Source organism: Xenopus laevis, chromosome 4S, assembly GCF_017654675.1.
Source record: "Xenopus laevis strain J_2021 chromosome 4S, Xenopus_laevis_v10.1, whole genome shotgun sequence".
NCBI lineage: Eukaryota > Metazoa > Chordata > Amphibia > Anura > Pipidae > Xenopus > Xenopus laevis.
The window spans coordinates 23,823,538-23,840,291 of NC_054378.1; the positions used below are offsets into that span (position 1 = coordinate 23,823,538).

The window sequence follows — 16,754 nt, forward strand, 5'->3', positions numbered from 1 at the left end:
ATTTATTTCTGGTAGGTCCCTTATGTACTAGTTCTGCGAATATGTGATCGTGCAGTGCCCATTCCCCTTGGTTTATTGTTCATCTGCTGAGGAAGTTTGCTTCCCAGTTTAATACTGCGGGAAAGAATGCTGCAGAAATGGCTGGGACTGTTTTTTGCCTAGGTCATAACCTTTGATACCTCCTGCATAGCTAGACTGCTCCATGTGCCTCCCTGTTTGTTGACATAAGCCACCGCCGTGGTATTGTCCGATTGTACTTGTACTGGGCGGCCCCTGAGTCTGACAGACCGGGGCTTAAAACGCTAGGACTACCGGTTGTAGTTCAAGGATGCTTATCGGAAGTTGCGTTTTTCAGGTTTTTTCTAATAACTTCGTAGAGTGAGTTATATCACTCCACATGTGAACTTGCTGATGTTGGTTGTAATCAATTCCCACTCTGATTGTGGTCAGCTTCGGCTTGAGTGCGCACTGACCACCTGGACAAGCTGTCTGTGGTTCTACTATGTAACCTAGTAACTGTAGGCAATCTGCCCTTGATACTATGTCCTTGAATAGGAAGGACTGAGTACAGCTGTTGAACAGTGGCTTTATATAAATAGTCCCCTGATTGGGGCAGCATTTGGAATGTGGATGATTGTTCTTATAGGATTGGAAGTGGGTATTCAGTTAACCCTGTAGAGGAGCTGGTAGTACCATGCTGTTGCCCCTCCTCATTGTAGGAATTGTCTCTAACAGAGATTCATTATGGGTAGCAGAGACATGTTAAAGTTTGTATTCTGCTGTCTGTCAGTTGGTCTGTCTATTGTTTGAAGTCGAACATTAATCCTGGAAATTGAATTATTTGTAATGGAAAGCACAAGCTTTTGTTTTGGTTTATTAACCAGACGTGTAGTTGCAGGACTTGTATACAGATCTGTGTCTGCTGTCACCTGCACTGAGCTCTGAGGAGTAAATCATCTTATGGAAGATTTGAATTCCTGTGCATTGTAGGTATGCCATAATTGGTGGTAAGACCTTTGTTAATACCCTTGGAACTGTGCAGAGGCCAAAGGGCAGCGTCGTGAACTGAAAGTGCTGGTCTATGATAGCAAATCTCAGGAAGGAAGGTTGTGACTTTGGATGAATCGTATGTGCAGGTAAGCGTCGATTGATTAATGAAATTGTCCCCTTTCAGAAAGGCTATGGTGGAGTGCACGACTCCATCTTGAACTTACTTGCGTTAGGAGGATTGTCTGTCTGAAGGAGTCTTCCATTTTTCTCACCAGAAAGGGGTGGAACAAGAGCCGCAACTTTTAAATGACTCTGGCTTGTAGCAGTGGGAAGAGATTGCTAGATTTAATGCCTTAGTGCAGTGATCCCCAACCAGTAGCTCGTGAGCAACATGTTGCTCTCCAACCCCTTGGATGTTGCTCCCAGTGGCCTCAAGGCTGGTGCTTATTTTTGAATTCCAGGCTTGGAGGCAAGTTTTAGTTGTATAAAAACCAGATGTACTGCCAAACAGAGCCTCAACGTAGATTGACAATCCACATAGGGGCTACCAAATGGCTAATCACAGAACTTATTTGGCACCCCAAGAACATTTTTCATGCTAGTGTTGCTCTCCAACTCCTTTTACTTCTGAATGTTGCTCACAGGTTCAAAAGGTTGGGGATCCCTGCCTTAGTGGGTAGGGCATAGACAGAACAATTTGTTTTGGATGGGGGCTGAAAAGGGAATTTTGTATCCTAGTTGGATGATTTGTAGTACCCCTTGGGCTGTGACTTGTGTCTCCCAGTAGGAGAGTAACTGTGTTAGGCAACCTCCTACCTGGGACTCTTGTTGAGGTGAGTCATGAGGATATGTTTTTGATAGGGTTGCCACCTTTTATAAAAAAATTTACTGGCTGCTGGGGGCGGGGCCTCAAAGGGGCGGGACGTGACGTCAAAAGGGGCGGGCCAAGCCACGGACGCCAGAAGAGGCAAAAAAAAGGTAAGTTGCAGGGGATTGAGGGCTCCTTTTGATCATATTACAAATTTACCGGCAGTTACATTGCCGGTAAATTTTTAATACCGGCCTTGGCAGGTATTTAACCGGCTAGGCCGGTAAAATACCGGCCGGGTGGCAACCCTAGTTTTTGAGGTAGCTGGTTTCCTGGATTGCCTCACTGGTTGCTGCCATTGTGTTGTAAGCGAGGCAAACTGTTTCTTTCTTTTTCTTTTTTTATTTTTTTGACGACCTATTTGGTTGGTCCAGGCATGGTTTTCTCCCCATTGGAAGCAATGTACTCTTACCCCTTGTAACCTCCTTACAAGCTGTGTCGCCTGACAAGTGGTGTAGCCGTAAAGCCCTTTTGGTAGCCACTGTAGTAGCGGTGGATCTTGCTGCTAGTTGAGCTACGTGTAATGCAGAATTTGCTAGGAAAGCCGGTGTAGTATGAAGTTTTTCCATCTTTGCAGCAATTAGTTGACTCCCATTTTTTGTCCCTGGGGTCTTTAAAAGGCTGCCTCCTCTGTTGGGAGAGCAGTTTGTTTTTATAGGCTTGCATTGCAGAATTAACTTTAGGAGTTTTTATGGAATAGGGTAGGTGTAAAATCACTTGGTTAGTGGTTAGCGAAGATCTGACTGTGACCAATCAGTGCTATAGTCTGATTGATTGATGTATCTGGTGCACTTTTGAAAATGCCAGTGACTCATCTCTAATTTGAGTCACCATTATTGCCTTTAAGAGTTGGTATGAAACTCCGGTTGGGCAAAGACACTTTTTTTTTTTTTGATATGTGCTGGAACACTATCTGATTCTACAGATAATTGTGTTCAGATTTGTTCAGTATGTGCTAGCATTTCCTGCATCTCAACACTTTTTCTGCAAAAGTAGCACTTAATGCACTAGGCCACTACTACAGCACCCCTGTTTGCGAATTTAGTAGTTTGAAAATCCTCCCTTAGTTCCCTAAGGGCATCTGATCTCTCCATAGTTCTGGTAATACATAGCTCTTGTGGGGTGATGGTAACTGACTTGGAGCTGCAGAGCTGTGATAAGGCTTCTGTTCTTTGATGCAGAGTGAAAAATGCTCTGTGAGCCTCTGCTAAACTTCTCCAGTGTGCGTAGAGCACCTCCGAGAAGGTCACAGAGTTGGTGCCGTTATGATGTCAGACCTTTTGACGGTCGCGTCGGAAAACTGACGCCCACGTCGAAAATTGGGCCTACCAACCGCATGGTGTCCACGGATTCCACTTGCTGTGATCTAAGCAAGGAGGGAAATACTGGCCTTTGAGTCTGGATGCTTCTGTTCCTTGTGCAGCCTCCAGGGCTGACGTGCTTCGGGTGATTCCACTTGCTGCACAACGCACTGCAAGGAGGGAAAGTCACCATACATTTGGAGACCGCTCAGCAGGGCCGGAATTAGGGGTAGGCAGAGTAGGCACGTGCCTAGGGCGCAAAGCTTAGGGGGCGCCCAGCACGTACCTTTAACTGCTGCCTACCCCCGTCCGGTCTAAATTACTGCTCTTTGTGTGCATGCGCACGCTCCTATGTGACAGGAGCGTGGCATGCGATGTGTGTGCGCATGCGCGCCCCTAAGTGATTGAGAGTGGTGTGCGCTGTGACGCTTTTGTCAGCGTGCCTGCGCGCACTCGGTGTAGGGGGCGACGCGGCAGGTCAGGTTGCCTGGGGCGCCTGCCCAGGCTGGCCCGGCCCTGCCGCTCAGCATGTCCCCATACTACATGAATAACTGCCGATGCAGTGTGATTCGGATGATTCCACTTGCTGCACAACGCACTGCAAGGAGGGAAAGTCACCATACGTTGGGATCCTTGAAAGTAGAAATCGATAGCTAGGAAAAAGAAATTAAGAGAAAACTTTTCTGTCCTTCACCTCCAAAGCAGGACAAAGAACTAGCAAGGGGATGGTCCACGCCTTGTATACTATGGGAGGGGTTAAGAGTCTTATTCTTTTGTCATGCCTCCAGAGATGAGATTGACATTAATGCACACGTTTGCACTGACAGGAGGGCCGACTAGAGAAATAATTCATTTTTGAGATTGCTTTTTACTGTAATGTATAAAGCAGCAAAAAAAAAAAAAAAAACTTTACCCCCTCTTGCAGTCTCCTGTTTTTTGTTTTGGTCAGTTGCATTTTTCCTATAGTATATCATACAGAATATAAATATTGACACCTGTAACATGATGCACTGCCAGGTTTAGAGTGTTAGAAATTGGGGGGGATGCAACTGAAAAAAAAGATCCACATGCAAGCTCATAAATTCATGAATCTAAGAGTGCTGGTTCCATTACAGTTCTGCTCCATGCATATAATTCTGACCCCTATTACTTTGGATGTCTAGGTTACCTAAAGCAGTGAAAAGGAGAATTAATGCCTTGAAACAGCTCCAAGCAAAGTGTGCTCATATAGAAGCCAAATTCTACGAGGAGGTCCATGAACTGGAGAGAAAATATGCAGCCCTTTATCAGCCTCTCTTTGACAAGGTAAGCCAATAGGGAGCTTAATGGAACAGATTTGTATCAAGGGAGTGGTTACAGTCATGATACAGGCCAGTGTTCATTTTACAAATGTTGATTTATGATTATTTTATTTCTTTATAAAATAACTATTGACACCAGTGGATCGATAGTTCTACAGCCAAGCCGTGATTGTATGCATAGTGGGATGGGAGATATAGTCATGCTGCAGGCAATTTCCAAGATTCTCTATTGTTCCCTGTTTAGCAGCAAGTACTATACCCTTTTATTTGTATCAGACCCCATCTCTCATCAGTGGCCAGTGGGTTGGTGGCATCCATTCACTTTAAAAACACAAGTTAAAATCAAACACAATACAATTTGCTTTTCTGACATTATTGACTTGTTGATACAGCATAAAATAAGGAAACATTAAATGTATTTTCCTGACTTTTTTTATCCTACAGAGAACACTCATTGTCACTGGGGAAGTGGAGCCTTCAGACACTGAATGTGAGTGGCATAGTGATGCTGAGGAAGAGGACAAACTATCCGTAAGAAACTGCTATAGATTTCCACATTTTTAGAGCAATCACAATGCTAAACTGACCCCTAGGACTCAAGCCCTTTTTGCAGTGAAATCAGGGACAATGTAACTGACCAATTGTTGTAGGTTTATTGCTGATGATAAATAAATCCAATATAGAAAATGATTTATTAAACATTGAGTTTATCAGCTGTATTTTTTTCTTAAGGTGATGATACAGCAGATTTTCACAGGTGAAAGGGCCGAATTTAACACTGTCAGATAAAATCATCTACTTATTACATTGATCAGACAGTTGTGGGACAAACTGATATATTCACTGTGCATGGCTTTATTGTGAAGGTTTGGGCTAAATGCGAAAGTAAATATAAGAAATGATAGCTAATATTTAATCTTAGTGCCAACATGACAAGGATGCAACAAAAGTCTCCTCACAAATCACTTATCATTGATGGATGAATCATTCGATTAGCCGATAAGATTGTGAGCAGGGTGGCAGCAAAATCTGCAAAAAAGCAAAAAAAAAAATTTTGAGTTGCCTTTTATTGCAATAATTCTCTTTTCCTCTGCAGGCAGATTTGCAAAAGAAAGCGACCTTATCAGAAAAAGAAGCATCAGATGTGGATAAATCCAAGGGGATCCCTGACTTCTGGCTAACCATCTTTAGGAACGTAGATATGATAAATATTTTGCTACAGGTCAGTCATTGAATATATCAGTAGTATTTAGACATTTTGGATCAGGTTTGCCGCTTGTGGTGCAGAATTAGTTCAGGGCCCCCATTATCTTATAACAATATTTCTCTTGACTAGATTGGGGGACACAGGCACCATGGGGATAAGGATCCTGTTGCTGGAGGATGGACACTAAACAGTTAACGAAGCTCCTCCTCCGGCACTGGGCTTTATCCCCTGCCTACTTCCTGCAACCTTCAGTTTTTCTTTAGTGTCCTCAGAAGGAGGACGGATACTTTGGCAGGGAGCAGTGGTATAGAGGCATTCATGTACCATGCCAGCTATGGGGGTCAGAGTTACCTTTTCCAGAACCCCCCCAGCCGACATCACCCTGTTTTTTGAGGTTGATTTTATTATTTTGTGCCCCTTAGAGCCTTCCCGCTCCACGGAGGTCTGCAGGCTGAGGCTCCCCTCATTACCCTGTGACTACTGGATCCCGCTCTACGGAGGCCGCCCCAGTGGTCGTTTTCAGGGTCAAGGCACCAGCATTGGGCACTATTCGGCTGGCGTGGAGGGGTAAGTAGCCTTGCTCTTTCCCTTTTTCCCCCTTATATAATCCCTAAGGGCATTTTTCACCTTGCACTGTGGGCCCTTCCTAGAATAGAGTAGAGCTCGGCCCAGTCCTTAAGGATGCGCGCTCTGGCGCGGCCGCCATGTGGTGCGGCCGCCATGCGGCGAGGCCGCCATACAGCGCGGCCGCCATCCGGCTCTTCCGGTGCGGCCGCCATATTACTGAGGGCCGTGTCCTTCATGCGGCGTCATCGGCGGCCATCTTGCGCGCCTTGCGCGTCCTTAGGAGGAGGCGCGCGTCCGCCATTTTTCTTGTGGGCTACACATGCGGCAGCCTCTTCCGGTTTCCTCCGACGTCATCGGCGGCCATCTTGCGCGCCTGTTACACGCGCCACTCGATCCGGAGCGTTCATACTGTCTCTGTGCGAGAGACTGCGGCTGCTTCAAACTGTAAGTTTTACTTACAATGCTTCCTTAACTCTCAGTTAGTGAGAAGCTTATCATTTTTCTCTCTTTTTTCTGCAGATATCGTCACTGCTGCTAGATAAGGTCCCTTTATTCCCTGCCTACTTCTAGGGTCATATTAGTCAGGGACTACTCATTAAACATGGCTGACAAAGTGGACACTAGATCCACTCTTAGGCACAAACAGGCAGTTTCCTTTTTTGCATGCACTGGGTGTAAGGCCAAATTTTCAGGCGCTTCTGCTGAATCGTTGTGTATATCTTGCCAAGAGGGTTCTAGCCCTACCATTTCCCAACCTAATGCCACCCTACCATCCGGCTCAGCGGCAGCTTCGGCTAGCCAGGGTAGCTCGGATTCTGAGCTGGTGCGAGCGCTAACCTTATCGCTGGCAGGACTTCAGAACCTCGCCAGGATACCGGAGACCTTAGACAAGGTACTAGAACACCTATCTGGGCAACCACCCAAGATAGGAGCGCAGGCCCAGGCTGCCACTTCCAAGCGACAGCTTCCTTCCCCACCGGACTCCCCTGTGGAGCAGGAAGAATTTTCAGGAGAAGAGGGCCAGATTCTTTCAGGGGACGAATCTGATCAGGAACAGGATTCCCCTCGTTCCCATAAGGAGGTAGAAAACCTTATCCAGTCTGTTCTTCAGACTTTAAATATTGAGGACTCTGTGACTAATGCTGAACCAAGCAAAAATATCTTCAAAAGACAGAAGAAGTCGTTCACAGTCTTTCCAGCCTATGAACAGCTAGAAGACATTATCAAAGCACAATGGAAGACGCCAGATCGTAAGGTTCAACTCTCCCGGCGTTTCACTCAGTCTTACCCTTTTCCACAGGAGTGTATTGACCTCTGGTCCTCTCCTCCTACTGTAGACCCTCCTGTGTCCCGGCTGTCCAAGACCACAACCATACCTGTGGCGGATGCAGCATCCTTTAAGGACCCCATTGATAGACGGCTAGAAGGTTTCTGCAAAGCCATCTTCTCAGCAGCAGGTGCGGCCCTACAACCCATCTTCGCAACCGCATGGGTGTCACGAGCAATGGAAGTCTGGGTCGAGCAAGTAGCACAGCTCATTGGCTCGGAGGACCCATCTACTGATCAGATCCTTTCCCAGATCGCTGACGCAAATGCCTACATCTGTGAGGCAGCACTAGATGCCGCTAAACTAATTGCTAGAGCCTCAGCTCAGTCCATTGCAGCTAGGCGTTTTCTATGGCTGAAGACATGGTCAGCAGATATAACGTCAAAGAGATCGCTAGTCAGTCTTCCCTTCGGTGGAAAACAGCTTTTCGGGGCAGAGCTTGATAAAATAATATCTCAGGCTACTGGGGGTAAGAGCACCCTTCTTCCACAGAACCGACCCAAGCGTCCCACTTTCAAGAGGAGGCCATTTCTCCGGCCCTTTCGTCAGGGACAGGGGCAGAGACAGAGGTCACAGACAGATAAACATCAGTCGGCGGGTCGTTCCAGGTTTCAGTCCAAGCCAAGCTCCAGCTGGTCTGCAACTCGACATGCCAACAAGCCCTCTCAAGACAAGTCTTCCTCCGCATGAGGGGGTGCCCACCCCCGAGGGCATTCTCTTAGGCGGCCGCCTAAGACACTTTCGGGAGGTGTGGGAACAGCAGATACAGAATCCCTGGGTGCGGAAGATTGTAACCCAGGGTTACCTCATAGACTTTGTTCAGATTCCCCCACCACGGTTCTTCGTGTCCCGCCTGCCACCAAGGGAACCCAAGCGCTCTGCATATCGGTCGGTCGTTCATGACCTTGCAACCTCGGGGGTCATACAACACGTTCCTCCCCGCGACAGAGGTCGAGGCTTCTATTCCAACCTTTTCATTGTACCCAAAAAAGACGGTTCTTATCGTCCGGTTCTGGACCTCAAGAGGGTGAACAGATACGTCCGCAAACAACATTTCAAGATGGAGTCGGTGCAATCAGTTCTTCTGTCCTTAGACAAAGGGGAGTTCATGGCGGTTCTCGACATCAAGGACGCCTACCTACACATACCAATTCATCCCAACCATTACAGATTCCTTCGTTTCTTTGCCGCAGGAGAACATTGGCAATTTGTGGCTCTCCCCTTCGGACTCTCCTCCGCTCCACGAGTCTTCACAAAGGTGATGGCGGCAGCCCTGACAGAACTGCGACTCCAGGGGGTGGGGGTCATTCCATACTTAGACGATCTTCTCATAAAGACCCCGTCTCTGTCCCAAACCTCTATCCACCTTCACAGGGTGATGACAACTCTATCCAAGCTGGGTTGGCTCATCAACCATCAGAAATCAGTATTCACACCCTCACAAAGGACGGAATACCTTGGTCTAACCTTGGATACATTCAGGGGAAGGGCCTTCCTTCCCCCAGACAAGATAGCTTCCTTCCGCACTCGGCTATTAGCCATTCAGAGAAACACGTCCATACCGTTACGGATTGCCATGAGAGCCCTGGGAACGATGGTAGCCTCTTTTCCAGCAGTGCCTTATGCTCAACTCCACACAAGACCGCTGCAGAGATTAATACTGCAGCACCAGAAGAGGGTTCACGGGAACCTGGACCGCAGAATATTGGTGACAGGACCAGTTCGAGATTCCATGTCATGGTGGCTTCGACCTCTGACACTACAGTCCGGGAAGCTCTTCCCCAACCACTCATGGACTGTAGTCACGACAGATGCCAGTCTCCAGGGCTGGGGAGGGGTCCTAGACAGCCTCACTGTTCAGGGCAGGTGGAGCACAGAGGAAAGCTCCCTTCCCATCAACATCTTAGAACTCAGGGCCATACGGCATTCCCTATCCCATTGGACAAACCGCCTGAAGGGTCGGCCGATTCGTGTACAATCAGACAACATGACGGCAGTAGCCTACATCAATCATCAGGGAGGCACAAGAAGCCAGGCTGCCCTAGCAGAGGCTCGAGAGATTCTTCTGTGGGCAGAAAACGTACCAGCCATATCGGCGGTACACATCCCAGGAGTGGACAACTGGGCAGCAGACTTCCTCAGTCGGGAGACCGTGGACCAAGGAGAGTGGAGCCTTCATCCCGATGTGTTTCAGGAGATCGTGGCACGATGGGGTCCGCCAGAGGTGGACCTGATGGCCTCTCGCTACAACAACAAACTGCCAGTATACATGGCAAGAAGCAAGGACCCGTTCGCGATAGCAGTAGACGCGCTCGTGGCTCCATGGCCATTTCGAAGGGTGTACGTGTTTCCTCCCCTGGCCCTACTTCCGAGGGTCATCAGACGGATAAGGGAACAAGCAGTAGAAGCGATCCTGGTAGCTCCCTTCTGGCCCCGAAGACCCTGGTTCGCAGAGCTCATGTTGCTAGCAGCAGAGGCTCCCTTCCGACTCCCAGTCAGAGAAGACCTGTTGTCACAAGGACCACTGTTCCACCCGAATTCTCCACGGCTGGATTTAACGGCGTGGCTCTTGAAGCCCTCATCCTCTCCAACTCTGGGGTTCCCACGGAGGCCATACCTACATTAATGAAGGCCAGAAAGCCGGTGTCTGCTCGCATCTATCACAGGGTGTGGAAGACCTTCATTGCTTGGTGCGAGAACAACTCAGAGAACCCACAGGTCCTGCATGAGGGAAACATATTGCGGTTTCTACAAGAAGGCTTGAATAAGGGCCTGGCTCTTAGTTCTCTGAAGGTTCAGGTTTCGGCCCTATCCATCTTGTTCCAACATCAGTTGGCATTGCGACCTAACATTAAGACTTTCCTTCAGGGCGCCCTTCGACAGGCCCCTCCATATCGGCATCCTGTCTCTCCGTGGGACCTCAATTTGGTGCTATCTGCTCTGCAAGATCCTCCATTTGAACCTCTCCGGGAGGTCCCTCTATCTACCTTAACCATAAAGACGGTGTTCCTGCTAGCAATCACCTCGGCCAGACGGGTGTCGGAACTGGCAGCCTTATCATGCAAGCCTCCCTTCACTGTATTCCATGAAGATAAGGTGGTGCTACGACCAACTCCAGAGTTCCTTCCCAAGGTGGTGTCGGACTTTCATATTAATCAGGATATGGTGGTGCCGTCCTTTTGTCCACATCCTAAGTCGGCAATTGAGAAGAAGCTTCACACCCTAGATTTGGTGCGCACCTTGAGGGTTTACATCTCCGCGACTAAGAGTATCAGGAGAGTGGATAGTCTGTTTGTCATTCCAGAGGGTCCTCGAAAAGGCCTCCGCCCTTCTAAGGCTACTATCTCAAGATGGATCAGAACAGCCATCATCAGAGCCTACGCAGCTAAGAGTAGAACTCCGCCTGCCGGAATCCGGGCTCACTCCACCAGATCCCTCAGCACTTCTTGGGCGGTTCGCCACCAAGCTTCCGCTGACCAGGTTTGCAGGGCAGCAGTGTGGCCCTCCATTCACACCTTCTCCAAATTCTATAAGATACATTCCTTCGCTTCAGCAGAAGCAAGCTTTGGGAGAAGGGTACTTCAGGCTGTTGTTTCCTGAGCCCTGGGGATGATAAGTCCCGCCCTCATGGGTAGCTTTGGGACGTCCCCATGGTGCCTGTGTCCCCCAATCTAGTCAAGAGAAAATTGGATTTTTGTACTTACCGTTAAATCCATTTCTCTTGTACTACATTGGGGGACACAGGCCTTCCCTCCCTGTATTTCAGATGTTTAATCATTTTGTAGTTCTGGTTCAAGTTTAAGGGGGCGAGGTTTCTCCTCTGTTTGCAAGTTGACTTCTCCGGGTGGTCCTTCCTTCTTCGGCCAGAAAACTGAAGGTTGCAGGAAGTAGGCAGGGGATAAAGCCCAGTGCCGGAGGAGGAGCTTCGTTAACTGTTTAGTGTCCATCCTCCAGCAACAGGATCCTTATCCTCATGGTGCCTGTGTCCCCCAATGTAGTACAAGAGAAATGGATTTAACGGTAAGTACAAAAATCCAATTTTAGATATATGAAATAATGATATTGTTTTAAAGTAGAGCAAACATAAACAATGTGGCATTATTAGGGTATTTCCAGGGACACCCTGCTCAGCAAATAGACATTCACTCCCAGTCTGGGAGGTTTGTAACCCTATCTATTTTAACTTCTTTAAGGAATACGATGAGCCGATATTAAAGCACTTGCAAGACATTAAAGTACAATTCTCTGGCCCCAGTCAACAAATGGTGAGTTTCGTGCAATGTTATAAAAAGGCTTTGTGTGGTAAGACATTACTCTCTGGGCTTTGCTTGCATTCTTAATAATATTCTAATACATGAGTTAGACCTGACCTGCAGCCTTGTAGAGGGTTCATTATCCCTTATAATACATGAGTGATGCTCAGAGTTCCCTTTATAACTCAACTGTGTCTTTCTATGAGAGCTTTTCTCAGTATTGTATATGTCAGTAAGTCGCCAAAAAGGCTTTATTTGAAAAAATACATTATTTGTGGTCACAGTCAGGCACAGCATACATATATGTTACCATTATACCATCATGTATCATGTCATTATAAAGTATTCTTATTCAATTATAAAGTAGCATTTTAACCCCCTTTACCATTTCTGTGTCTTACTGAATAATGAATCCTACATTTAGATATTCCGGTGAGCCTTTTTCAACAATCACACATTTATGTTTTTTTGGTGTAAGGGTGTACCAGCTTTGCATGTCTCCTAAAATGTAGGTTTAATCAGGCTAACAGATTAATTTGTTAAGAAAGTTTTGGTTGGGACTGATCGAGAACTGTTCTGCTATGAGGGGTTTGGTGCTAAGAAAGGGAAAATGCTTTGATACAGTTCCACTGATGGAATTGTCTGTAGTTCTTTTCTCATATGTAATGGTCCTGCACAACCCATAAGAATCCTTTAGGAAGGTAAATTCACTGTGGAAAAACTTTCCCTTTATCCTGGATAAAGCTCTGTTATGTAGTACAGTCATGTAGTAGTGGTCTGCACTGTGTGTCTCCCCCATCACAGCATTGCTTCCCTGTAAATGAAGTGACCAAGTCCTGTTTAGTTGGAATGGAAGAGAGTGCAATATTTCTTAATGTGTAGAGTCTGCATGAATAACTTTTGCTACTTACCTTTATAAAATTCTTTATTATGCCAAAATTTTCTCTTTCAGTCTTTTACATTAGAGTTTCATTTTGGGCCTAACGAATATTTTACTAACTCTGTGCTGACGAAAACCTACAAGATGAAGTCAGAACCCGACTCAGCAGACCCATTCTCGTTTGAAGGTCCTGAAATCGTTGATTGCGAGGGGTAAGAACTCAGTGTGCACTTAGCTGGGGATCCAATGCCTGTGTGGTACATATAACTGTTTGAGCATGCTCTGCGTGTATTTTCTCTTGCCTAATTGGGGGACACAGGCACCATGGGGATGAAGATCCTGCAGCAGGAGATTGGACACTAAGTTGTTAAAAGTTGACTCCTGCTCTAGGTTTCATCCCCTGTCTCCTCCTAACAACCTCAGTTTCGTTTAGTGTCCTCAGAAGGAGAAGACACATCTAACCTGTGGCTGGAGCAATTGATCAAGACTACGTGTTAAGATCATGCCACATTTAGGGGCCACTGATCCTTTCAAGAGCCTCTCCAGCTATACCAAATTGCCCTACAGCCTTCCCGCTCTACGGAGGTCTGCAGGCTTGCTCCTATCTCCCTGCGCTGCTTCCCGCTCTTCGGAGGCCTGCAGCAGCGCACAGCACACTATTCTGGTGTCTGGTAGGTATACTGCAAACACAGATATGTGTTTGTTCATATATATTTTTATTTGTAAATTCTATAGGGAGATTCTACAAAAGGGCATGGACCAGCTGGTATCCTTGTGAGTATGAACTTTTTGTTTCACTCTACTGTAGCTTACCCCTTGCGGCCCCCTTGCGTTGCCACACTCTTCCCTGGTTCTCTTACCCCCGAGTAGCGCACCGTTTTGGCCTGTTTCCTTCCCTCAGTCACCCAACGGTTCCTCCCGCCTCTCTTTCTTGGCGCGGCTTCTTGCGTTCCACGCTGGAACCCGCTTCCGCCCAGCGTTCCTGTAGGACGCGCCATTTTCTCTGCGCCTATTCATTCACGTGGCACACGGAGCGGTTCACCTGTTCTCTGCAGGCAGCTGCTACTCTTCTGCAGGGACTCCCTTCAGCTGTTACCAGGGACAGGAACGGAGCTTCCAGAGTCTCTCTCTCTCTCCCTTCTCCATTGTCAGGCAAGTACCTGTCTTTCACTGCGTCTTGGCCTTAGGTTCAGGGTCACTTATCCCATATGCCTATTCTGTCTCCACAGGCGCTTCAAGCCAGACAGACTCTCTCTCTCTGCCATCCACCCCTCTCTTGACTGGGGACCCCTGTCTCAAAAAAAAAAAAAAAATCTTTTATTTACCTTACAAGGAGCATCATGGCAGACAAAACAGAAGAGCCCAGGACCTCCAAGTCCTCAGCTCTTACTCGCTCCCATGCTCAAATTTCATTTTTGGCCTGCACACAATGCAAAGCAAAATTTTCCACCGCTTCAGCTGATTCAGTGTGTTTAGCATGCAGACCACCAGACTCAGTACCTCCTCCAATGGCCAGCACTTCTGATTCTGAGTTAGTCAGGGCTTTATCACTCTCACTTGCAGGCATCCAAAACCTCGCCCGCATTCCAGAGACCCTAGACAAGGTCCTTGAGCGCCTTTCTCACCCCCCCAGGTTCGATGAACGGCCTACAGGTGCTAAAAGGCATGCTCTTTCCCCTCCAGACTCCCCAGGTGAAAATTTCACTCCCTCCGATGAGGAAGGCCAAGTTTTATCAGAGGATGACTCTGACCAGGAGCATCTAGATCCAGACTTAGACTCTCCTAGAACACAGAAGGAGGTCGAAGGCCTCATACAAGCAGTACTTAATACACTTAATATTAAAGACTCAGTCACGACTATTGAACCTACCAAGAACATCTTCAAAAGACATAAGAAAAGTTCACATGTATTTCCAGCATACGAACAGCTCGACGACTTAATAAAGTCCCAGTGGAAGCACCCTGACCACAGGGTTCAGATTTCTAGGAGATTCTCTCAAACATACCCCTTTCCTCAGGAGTGCACCGATCTCTGGGCGACACCCCCAGCAGTAGATCCTCCGGTTTCCAGACTGTCAAGGAACACCACCATACCTGTAGCAGACGCGGCTGCATTCAAGGACCCTATCGACAAACGCCTCGAAGGGTTCTGCAAGTCGGCATTCACAGCGTCAGGCTCCGCCTTTCGTCCAATTTTCGCTATTGCCTGGGTCGCAAAGGCCATGGAGGTCTGGGTGGAGCAAGCAGCACAACTTATTGGTTCAGAGGATCCTACTACTGACAACCTGTTGTCTCAAATTGCGGATGCTACCTCCTATATTGGCGACGCAGCAATTGACGCAGCGAAGATGGTGGCACAGGCCTCAGCCCAATCTGTGGCGGCTCGGAGGTTTTTGTGGCTAAAATCGTGGTCTGCTGATTTAACATCCAAACGCTCACTAGTCAGCCTCCCTTTCCAAGGAAAATTACTCTTTGGAGCCGAGCTTGACAAAATCATATCCCAGGCAACGGGTGGCAAGAGCACCCTGCTCCCACAGACTAGAACCAAGAGACCTCCGTTCAAACGAAGGCCCTTTTTTCCTCCCTTCAGGCAAGGCCAACGTTCAAAGACACAGACGGATAAATCCAGCTCGAATTTCAGATCACGCTATCAGGGCAAACAAAGACCCAGCTGGTCTTCCAACAAGACTACAACTAAGCCCTCCCAGGACAAGTCCAGCTCAGCATGAAGGAGTGCCCACCCCCGAAAGGATCCCACTAGGAGGCAGACTCAAATTCTTTCGGGAGGTGTGGCAAAAACATGTACGGGACCTCTGGGTCCTTCGGGTGGTTTCACAAGGACTATTGATAGACTTTACGCAAAGACCACCCCGCAGATTCTTCATTTCAAGGTTGCCCAGTCTAAGACTCAACAAAGCCAGGTTTATCTCGGTCATACACGACCTTGCCAACGCTGGGACCATACAGCCAGTACCAACTACAGACAAGGGCAGAGGGTACTACTCCAACCTATTCATGGTACCCAAAAAAGATGGGTCTCTACGACCAGTGTTAGACCTCAAAGACCTCAACCCCTTTGTTCGAAAATGTCACTTCAAGAGTGGAGTCTTCAATGGAGTCAATCCAGTCAGTTTTGGCAGCGATGGAAGACGGCGAATTCATGTCAGTAATAGACATCAAGGAGGCCTACCTCCACATTCCCATCCACCCGGCTCACCACCAGTTTCTCAGATTCTTCGTCGACGGTCAACACTGGCAATTTGTAGCCCTTCCCTTCGGTCTCTCATCGGCTCCTCGCACCTTCACCAAGGTCATGGCGGCGGCACTAGAGGAGTTGAGACTCAAAGGAATACCGGTCGTTCCCTATTTGGACGATCTTCTCGTAAAGGGCCCATCAGCATCCGCAGCTCATCGCCACACTACCCTGGTCCTACACACCCTGACCAACTTAGTGTGGATGATCAACTTCAACAAATCCTTACTAACTCCGACACAGACGATAGAATACTTGGGTCTGATCTTGGACTCCAAGCAGGGGAGAGCCTTCCTCCCACGGGACAAGACCAACACCCTGCAGGACAGAATTCAGAACATTTGGACGGCTCCCACGGTCTCCCTGCGGGTGGCCATGAAAGCTCTCGGAACAATGGTAGCGTCCTTCCCGACGATTCCATACGCTCAATTCCATACCAGACCCCTTCAACATGCCATTCTACTTCAACAAAGGAGGGATCGGAAGGATCTCGATCGCCGAATAGTCCTTCCGCACAATGTAAAACTCTCCCTCAACTGGTGGCTGCAACCACATCGCACAGCAGGCGGAAAACCATTTCCCCCACACCACTGGACAATTCTCACGACGGACGCCAGCCTACGGGGTTGGGGAGGCGTACTAGAGCAAACGACGGTCCAGGGCCTTTGGGATCGAGAAGATAGAAAACTTTCCATCAATCTCCTGGAATTGAGGGCGATTCGATACTCCCTAGAGAACCTGACCCGCCTACTCCGAGGTCGAGCAGTGCGGATACAATCCGACAATGTAACAGCCGTTGCGTATATA

General features: G+C 47.9%; 1 protein-coding gene across 4 annotated transcripts in view; it reads left to right on the forward strand.

The window, feature by feature from the left end:
• Positions 1–16,754, forward strand: part of nap1l4.S (nucleosome assembly protein 1like 4 S homeolog) — a 33,362-nt gene that overhangs the window by 4,982 nt on the left and 11,626 nt on the right. For all 4 annotated transcript variants that reach the window (XM_018260395.2, XM_018260392.2, XM_018260394.2 and 1 more), the window contains 5 exons: positions 4,323–4,464; positions 4,905–4,991; positions 5,557–5,682; positions 11,755–11,826; positions 12,767–12,906. In XM_018260395.2, coding sequence (XP_018115884.1) covers positions 4,323–4,464; positions 4,905–4,991; positions 5,557–5,682; positions 11,755–11,826; positions 12,767–12,906 — 567 coding nt within the window. The remainder of the gene's footprint in view (positions 1–4,322; positions 4,465–4,904; positions 4,992–5,556; positions 5,683–11,754; positions 11,827–12,766; positions 12,907–16,754) is intronic.